Below are 9,409 nucleotides of genomic sequence, written 5' to 3' on the forward strand. Positions count from 1 at the left end.
AATCTTTCTAACATACTGGGCATTCAGTTTATTGTGAGTGGCTTCCTTTGCCTCCCTCTCATGACTATCACTACTCTGATCCTTTTTGTCAGGGTCTGCTTTAAATCACACCAGAGGAGGAGGGGGAAACTTCTAATTATAGTCCTGCTTGCTCTATTCTTCTTCATCATTTTTTCTTTCCCACTCAATGCCGTTTTCATCACTCTTTTTGTTCTTGATTCAGGTCTTCATTTTTTCTCAAAATATGCCTTCATACTCACCTGTCTGAACAGCAGTGTTAATCCTTTGATTTATTTCCTGGTTGGAAGACAGAAAAGAGGCAGGTGTAGGCAGAGCATGAAAGCCATATTCCAGAATGTTTTCAAAGAGGAAGAAAACCCTGCAGAAACAGGGGAGATCTCTTTGGAAACTCAGTTATGATGGCTCAAAAATATTGCCAAAATATGTCTTTATCATTGTGATTCTGATGACAGAAACTAGTTCCCAATTTACAAACTTTCTGTCTGTAATCTTGTTGACCTGTGCTCAGTGCTGGCTATTGATTTCAGAGTGTGCATAGAATCTCAGTCTTGAACAGATGGATGGACTTGATGAACTTCTTATTATTCCTATTATTTTATAAATCTAGATAGTATACGACTATGGAGGAAGCCTGGGTCCATTCACGAGAAGAGCATTTAATGTATTCAGGGAGCTCTGAGCTTGCAGTTGGAGTTGCTGGGGAAAGATGTAGGCTGGGGTGCGAAAGTAGATTTGGCTGGCAGAATGGAACCTCTACACACACTTTGAATGCCTTATGTATCAGCATTTTTGATTTCAGTTCAGAAGCTCCCTGGATATCCTATATTACGACCACTTTTGTGCCTGCCTGAAAAGGTGTGTTAACCCTTTGATTTATTTCCCTGTTGGAAGACATAGGAGATTATAAATGGTGTTCGTGATTTTAAAGAGTGGCAAAAAGTAATTACAGTATTTATCTGGGAAGGAAAGAAACCAAGAATAAAATTTAAATTAACTACAGATACCAAAAGAGAGGAGGTTTCTCTCTTGCTTTTGTTTCTTAAGAGATTGGATATTGTTAAAAAAATACAGATTTACTAGATCTGGAAGGATTTGATAATAGATTTGGGTGGCACGCATATTTATGGTATGAAAAGGTAAAAGTCCATGAAGGTTTTCTGAACCACATAATTCTAAAATCAATATATGAGGTGTGGAATAGATATAAGACTTATTAGAATGTAAAACACCATGGTGGCTGTTGCCGTTAGAGGCAACAACTATAAAAAAGTTAAATATGGGGTGGAAATTGGGCCACTTATGGAGATTTGGTGATGGAGATGGATAACCAATGGAAATTAAAATCTTATGAGGATATAAATACCTTGGTAAATGATTGCCTGCATTATCGTCAAATAAATGAAGTGTTTAAAGAAGACAACAAGAAAAATGGATGTGAATATATAAGATCTAGGTTTGAATTGGATTTATTAAGTAATAAAGTAAAAATGTTGTGAAAGATGCAAGTTACTTTTGGAATGGCATACAAAAGATGAAGAAGCTAAATCGGTAATGATATATTGGGCAAAAGATATGAGGCATAACATACAGTTAGAAGATTGGGAAAGATTGTGAAAAGATGGGATAAATTTTACTGCATGCAGTTTGCTCAAAGAAAATGTAATGAAAATGATGTATAGATGGTATTTAACACCAGTGAAACTAGCAAAAATGTATAGAACAAATAACCGATGTTGGAAATATAAGAAAAGAGATGGTACCTTTTATCATATGTGGTGGGTGTGTAAGGAGGCAAAGGCTTTCTGGGAAATGATATATAATGAACTTTAAAAAAGGTTGAAATATACATTTATTTTAAAAAAACAAAACCCAGAAGCCTTCTTATTAGGGATTGTAGGTAGAGAAATACACAAGCAAGATAAAACATTGTTTTTATATGCATTGTTTTTATAAGATCGCCGGAAGAAATATCAACAACCTCACATATGCAGATGACACAACCTTGATGGCAGAAAGTGAGGAGGTATTAAAGAACCTTTTAATGAGGGTGAAAGAGAAGAGCGCAAAATATGGTCTGAAACTCAATATCAAAAAAACTGAAGATCATGGCCACTGGTCCCATCACCTCCTGGCAAATAGAAGGGAAAGAAATGGAGGCAGTGAGAGATTTTACTTTTTTGGGCTCCATGATCACTGCCGATGGTGACAGCAGTCACGAAATTAAAAAATGCCTGCTCCTTGGGAGAAAGGCGATGGCAAACCTAGACAGCATCTTAAAAAGCAGAGACATCACTTTGCCAACAAAGGTCCGTATAGTTAAAGCCATGGTTTTCCCAGTAGTGATGTATGGAAATGAGAGCTGGACCATAAAGAAGGCTGATCGCCGAAGAATTGATGCTTTTGAAGTATGGTGCTGGAGGAGACTCTTGAGAGTCCCATGGACTGCAAGAAGATCAAACCTCTCCATTCTTAAGGAAATCAGCCCTGAGTGCTCACTGGAAGGACAGATCGTGAAGCTGAGACTCCAATACTTTGGCCACCTCATGAGAAGAGAAGACTCCCTGGAAAAGACCCTGATGTTGGGAAAGATGGAGGGCACAAGGAGAAGGGGACGACAGAGGACAAGATGGTTGGACAGTGTTCTCGAAGCTACAAACATGAGCCTGACCAAACTGCGGGAGGCGGTGGAAGACAGGAGTGCCTGGCGTGCTCTGGTCCATGGTGTCAAAAAGAGTCGGACACAACTAAACGACTAAACAACAACAAATGCAACAACTGCAGCAAGAATATTATTAGCCCAAAGATGGAAACAAGAAGAGATACCAATGAAAGAAGAGGCACTTTTCAAGGGGAAATGGTGACCTAAAACAACAGCGGACATTTGAATAAAGCAGGGATGGAGGGAACTGAGAGGAGGAAGATGACAATTTTAAATAAAGCAGTGGTTTGAGTTAAAGACCTTCAAGCAATGGTATATTTGAGGATGCTGCATCCTTGGGGGAATCTGATATGAGGGAAGTGGAGCTTTTTAAGAAATGGCAGAGTTTTGAGTCGTTAGCAGGGGGTGACATGTGGGAGTGGGGAACAATCTACAGGAATTTGCCACTTTCCAGAAGAAACTTCTCATGGCTCTTATGTTACTGTATCCATTGGCTGCAATATTCCCTGTGTTTTTGTACTTTTTTGTATATACATTACTGTGATGGGATGGTGAGCTGCTTGTGCGTAAAATCCTAGTCCCTCAGAGTTTGGCTAAGTCCACAAACCTCTGTCTGTGACGGAGCTCCTTAAGCATGGCTCCATCAGTCGCTCGTTGAATCGGACAGTGGGCGTTTACGGAACTTCTTCCAGCATAAAAGCTCCTTAACGGAAACGCGTCTTCTGGACTCTCGGCGTGACAGTTTCCGGCGAGGAGTAGGTGTCCCTATGGGAGGTCCTGAAGCCTCCCCACTGTTCTCGCTTGAAGTGTCTCTGAGCCCTCCCTCCGACTCACTTTCCCTTGGAACTCCACTTCTCCCCCTGCTGGTTCCCTCCTCAGCTGAATGGTCTCTCTCACCCTCTGTGAGCCCTTTCACCTCCTGCTCCTCAGATGGCAGTTCCCTGACAATTATTATGTTAACCAAGTTGAGCATGGACAGATAGAAGCATACTATGCTATTAATTAATAAATGAATATCACTCAATTAAGTCAGAGAGTTGTTAACTGCTTCCTGCTTCCCGATGGCTAAGAAACCACCTTTTATCAAGAGTTCTTTCTATAACAGTGAGACTTAAGGCGGCAACAAACTCCTCCTAATTTTGCTGATGGCTATCTTGATCACCAGTAAAGAAACAGTTTCTTCTTGTCACAAGATGTTGGCAAACTGATTAAGCGCAGATGAAGAGAAGAGGATAATTTACAGGACATTTTGAATTCAGCTTGGTCAGACTTACAAGTTTTCCTTGCAAGTTGGGGATTGCATTGATTCCTGCAAATCCTTCGATTGCCAACTTTCCCCAGCACAGAACGCTCTTACTCCTGCTTCCTTCTGCTCATGATATCTGAGCCACAGATTCTCACAGGTATGTGGACATACTTAACATGCAAGGGTAGCAGGAGAGCCACTGCTCAGTGGGATAATTAGCAAGCATTCTGCACACTGACATGAACATAATTATAGGAATCCCAAGTGGCAGGCTAGGAAAGAATGAGTTCTGGAGATCTCAGTGCCTGATAGCCTTAGTAGCTTAAGGTCTAACACTAGGCTGTTGAATGTCCCTTCAAAGATCCTGCAGATGTTTGGCCCAAATCAACAGTAAACTGCAGGTTTTCATGGGGAAAAGCAATGGAACAAAATAATAACCTCTCATATCCTTGCATAGAAATCACAGTTCAAGGTATGTTAGAAAGTTATACATAGAGTTTTGTATCCAAAATCTGAGGCTGAGTGGTTTGCATGCAGAAGATTCCAGATTCAGTCTCTGCTGGGTAGGGCTAATTCATATCCTGTTAAAATGTTCATATCCGCTAGTTGGTGTTCCAATAAGTCATGGGCAGGTTTCTTTTTTCTCAGTCTAGATACTTCAGCAATCTCCTGTGTCTTCAGGAAATGAACATATAAAAAAAGAAGAAGAAAATAAAACACTTATCAAAGTCTCCAGAGACATATGCACTTTATGCTTGCAGGTGTTTTGAGGGCTCTTGCTCATCTGCAGAACTATGGCTTAGCATGCAGAAAGTCCTGGATTCACTCAGTGGCAGCTCCAGGTAGGACAGGAATGATTCCTGCCTATATCCCTGCTGGTCAGGGTCAGCAATGTGAGCTAGGTAGAAAAGCAGTCTTGCCTTGCACAAGGCAGTTTTCTATATTTATTTATTCAGAGTTTTGAACATATTCATGGCTTGAAAATGGATGTGTGTATGGTTGGGCTGGATACCATACACCCCTACAATCAAAAATTTTTCTCCTTGAAGTTGAATTGCAATAGCCAAATATCTTCCTTGTTCATCTTTAAAAATTTGTTTCGGTGAAAGTTTCTCCTTTGCATATATCACTACTCCTCTTTTTTTAACCTTGTCAGATGAAATAAATTCTTGTCCCAATCTCTTATTAATAAGCAACTTCCTGTGTGACCTCATCACATGTGTTTCCTGTAAACAAATCAAGTCCAATTGTTCTTTTCTTAATATATGGAAAACACTTTTCCTCTTTCGAGGGGAATTGATCCCATTACAATTCCAACTTAGAAGTTGCAGAGCCATGGTGAATTACTTGTTCTTCCCTCCTACTGCCCCGAGTTGTTGTTCTTCTTCTGTCGGTGGTATGTCTTTCCCTGGTTCAGCAAGTCCATATGATAAATTTGCTATGTCCACAATTCTTTCTGAGCTGATTGGCTCCTCTCCAATCACTCCCTTCTGCAGATTCTCCCCTTGTTCGTTCAGAAATTTGTCTTTATCCTCCACAGTCCTTATTCTTATTTTCCTTCCTTTAAATTTAAAGGATAGGCCTTGAGGGAATTCCCATCTGAAAGGAATATTATTTCTTTTCAGTAGGTCCACCAGATCTCTGTAGTGGGCCCTGACGTCCAAGATAAGTTTAGGGATATCCCTGAAAATTTCCACGAAAGAGTCTTCAATTTCCAAAGTTCTTTGGTACTGTATTTTTGTACTTTTTGTATTTTTTCTTATTTCTTCTTTTTTATATGCTTCCTTTTTATTCTGTAAACCTTTGCTTTCTGTAAAATCTCAATAAATATTCTATAAAAAAAGAGATTCCAAGCATCCTACTTTTATCCAAACACAACTCTCTGCTTACAAGTGGGATTAGATTGGCTATATGTATTCCCTTCTAGGAGGTGTCCCATAAAAAATGAGGTCCTCTTGCTGGGAAAATGTTCTGCATCCCTACTGTAACATCATCCTGCTCTTTCCAGCCCATTAGCTGGCTTTCTTTCCCCGGGTGTATTGGAAATCTCCTGCGCTGGAAGCAAAGTGCTTCTCAGTGCTTAAAACTTACTTGCAGGCTTTTGAAGTGTAACAGATACTTTCAAAGCACTTTTGTATATTTTACAAATGGAGCTGTTACTGTGCATGAACACAATCCCCTTTAGACTATATTGACAATCCAGTGACAATTGTTTTTCTCTTGTCACATGACACTGGCAAACTGATTAAGCATAAATGAAGGGAAACAGACACATTCCAGCACATCTTGTCATGAGCTCTTAAATGCATTGAATGTTTCCTCAAGACTTGGGAGTTGCATTGGTTTCTGCAAATCTTCCAGCACAGGATTACTTACTTCTGGTTCTCTCTCTCTACCACAGTATCTGATACAACGTTAGTCACAGGTAAGCGAAAACCTCAAGTTAGAAATTCTTCACTTACAGGAGCAGAAATACGAGTTATTGGTGTGGCAGATTTAAGCATCGAATATGATGATGATGATGATGATGACGACGACTGACAAGCACAGCTTCAACCCCTGGGGTTAAAAGATTCAAAGATAACACATCTGTGAAAGATTCTGTATGAGGTTTTAGGAACAGAAAAGTAAAAGAAGCTGCCTCCTAAAACTTTGTCCATTGTAATTAGCAATTGGTGTAGCAGAATTAAGCATTGAGGATGATGATGATTGATAAGCACAGCTTCAATCCCTGGGATTAAAAGATAACACAGCTGTGAAAGATTCTGTATGAGGTTTTAGGAACAGAAAAGTATAGGAAGTTGCCTTCTAATAAATAGATTCAGTCAATTTATTTATTTATACCCACCTTTCCTCCAAGGCGTTCAAGGTGGTGTACATGGTTTGTCTTGCTCCTCTTTTTATCCTCACAAGAAACCTGTGAGATAGGTCAGGATGAGGAACTCTGGTTTGAGGTTATCCAGTGAGTTTTATGTCTGTGTGGGAATTTGATGGCTGGTCTCCCAGATCTTACTCCAAAATTGGAATCACAATGCCACATTGGCTCTTTCCAACTTGCCCAGTATTGCTTTACATTGTTGCATTGCTGGGGGTTGGACTAGATAACCCTTTGGTCCCTTCCAACTCAAAGATTCTGTGGCTGTGTGACTCTGGCTGACAGCACTTCTCAAGGGTTTCAGATAAGGGTCTGCCCTTATGGTTGGTGCCAGGGATGGAACCCTTCTGCACAGGCGGCAGATGTTGCACCACAGATCTATGTTCCTTGCCCTGGGAAGCATTTTTACTTTGGTGAATATGGGAACCCTATCATAGAGACGCTCTGAAACCCCAAATATATTCAGGTAGCTGCAAGCCCCACTGGCCCCTTCACCTGGCAATTAAAGAGCAAGAGTCATTTCACCTTAACCACCCACTCCAAAATAGCTACAAAGTATGAAAGACTAATCTCTAAAGCTTTAGCTTTGTCTTTGCTTATTTCCGTTAGTAAGGACTAATTCTACCATTCTCTAAATTCTTCCAGCAGGAAAACACCGGACAAAGTAGAAAAGCAAAGACTGATCACGATGATCAATTGCAGCCTCCCATCACTGTCCCCTTTGAATGCTGAAGAGGAATATTACAGAATGGACAATGGAACTGTTCTCTCTAACAATAGCTTCACTAATAATAATTCACGATTGACATTAGGAGAGTATATGTATCTATATATTTGCTTTTTAATCAGCATTTTGGGAATTTGGTGGAATGGGACTGTTATCTGGCTGCTTGGATTCTGCATTAAGAGGACTCCTTTCACGACTTACATCCTGCACCTCTCCATAGCTGACTTTGGTTTAGTCACAGTTAATCTTAGTTGGTATATATGGTCCCTGTTTGAAGTATCTGTCCACAAACACCTTCTAGTATACCTTCTTATTCTCATGTTCCTATTCTACAGCACAGGTCAATTTCTGCTGACAGCCATCAGCATTGATAGGTGTGTGGCTGTCCTTTTCCCACTTTGGCATCGATGCCACCGACCACCAAATATGTCCACTGCTGTTTGTGCCTCAATATGGGGACTTTCTTCTATTTTCCCTGCAATTGACTTCACTCTCCTTCTGGCTGATTTCAGTGTTTATAACATACTGGGCATTCATCTTATTGTGAATGGCTTCCTTTGCCTCCCACTCATGACTATCGCCACTCTGATCCTTTTTATCAGGGTTTGCTTTAAATCACACCAGAGGAGGAGGGGAAAACTTCTAATTATAGTCCTGCTTGCTCTCTTCTTCTTCGTCATTTTTTCTTTTCCACTCAATACCATTTTCATCTTTGTTTATGTTCTTGATTCAGAACCTCCTTCTTTCTTAGAATATGCCTTCATACTTGCCTATCTGGATAGCTGTATTAACCCTTTGATTTATTTCCTGGTTGGAAGACACAAGAGAGGCAGGTGTAGGCAGAGCCTGAAAGCCACATTCCAGAATGTTTTCAAAGAGGATGAAAACCCTGCAGAGGCAGGGGAGATCTCTTTGGAAACTCAGTTATGATGGCTCAAAAATATTGTCAAAATATGTCTTTATCATTGTGATTCTGATGGCACAAACTAGTTCCCAATTTACAAACTTTCTGTCTGTAACATTGTTGACCTGTGCTCAGTGCTGACTGTTGATTTTAGAGTATGCATAGAATCTCAGTCTTGAACAGATGAATGGATTTGACGAACTTCTTATTATTCTTATTATTTTATAAATCTAGATAGTATATGACTATGGAGGAAGCCTGGGTCCATTGTGTTCATACATTCATTTAATGTATTCAGGGAGCTCTGAACTTGCAGTTGGGGAAAGATGTAGGCTGGGGTGGGAAAGTATATTCGGCTGGCAGAAGGGAACCTTTAAACACATTTTGAATGCTTTATGCATCAGCATTTTTGTTTTCAGTTCAGAACCTCCCTAGAGCCTATATTATGACTACTTTTGTGAGTGCCTGAACTGTTGTGTTAACCCTTTGATTTATTTCCTTCTTGGAAGACATAGTAGTTTATAAATGGTGTTCATGATTTTAAAGAGTGGCAAAAAGTAATTACAAGATTTATCTGGCAAGGAAAGAAACCAAGAATAAAATTTAAATTAATTACAGATACCAAAGAGAGAGGAGGTTTCTCTCTACCAGATTTAAACGTGTATTACGAAGCTTCTTGCCTTTGTTGGTTAAGGGATTGGATATTGTTAAAAAATACAGCTCTATTAGATCTGGAAGGATTTGATAATAGATTTGGGTGGCACACATATTTATGGTATGAGAAGGTAAAAATCCATAAAGATTTTCTGAACCACATAATTCAAAAATCAATATATGAGGTGTTGAATAGATATAAGACTTAAGAGAATGTAAAACACCATGGTGCCATTAGAGGCAACAACTATAAAAAAGCTAAATATGGGGGGGGGGGATGGCCCACCTATGGAGATTTGGTGATGGAGATGGATAACCAGTGG

The 9,409-nt window shown here is 39.9% G+C and overlaps 2 protein-coding genes across 2 annotated transcripts in view; both read left to right on the top strand.

Annotated features, from left to right (window-relative positions):
• The window catches only part of LOC310766890 (proto-oncogene Mas-like), a gene marked incomplete at both ends in the record, with an annotated part of 969 nt that extends 549 nt beyond the window's left edge, over window positions 1-420 (top strand). Inside the window, one exon of the mRNA XM_083623506.1 lies at window positions 1-420. This exon is cut by the window's left edge and continues 549 nt beyond it. Within this exon, the coding sequence (XP_083479632.1) occupies window positions 1-420 (420 nt within the window).
• A 3,352-nt stretch (window positions 421-3,772) lies between these two features.
• Window positions 3,773-8,458, top strand: LOC310766202 (mas-related G-protein coupled receptor member H-like; the record flags this gene model as incomplete). Its single annotated transcript, XM_083622277.1, has 2 exons — window positions 3,773-4,083; window positions 7,450-8,458. Exon 2 carries the CDS (start codon window positions 7,490-7,492, stop codon window positions 8,456-8,458), a length of 969 nt encoding a protein of 322 aa, XP_083478403.1. The 5' UTR covers window positions 3,773-4,083; window positions 7,450-7,489.
• Window positions 8,459-9,409: the final 951 nt, after the last annotated feature.

Source organism: Podarcis filfolensis, assembly GCF_964270895.1.
Source record: "Podarcis filfolensis genome assembly, chromosome: 7".
In the NCBI taxonomy this organism is placed as follows: Eukaryota; Metazoa; Chordata; class Lepidosauria; order Squamata; family Lacertidae; genus Podarcis; species Podarcis filfolensis.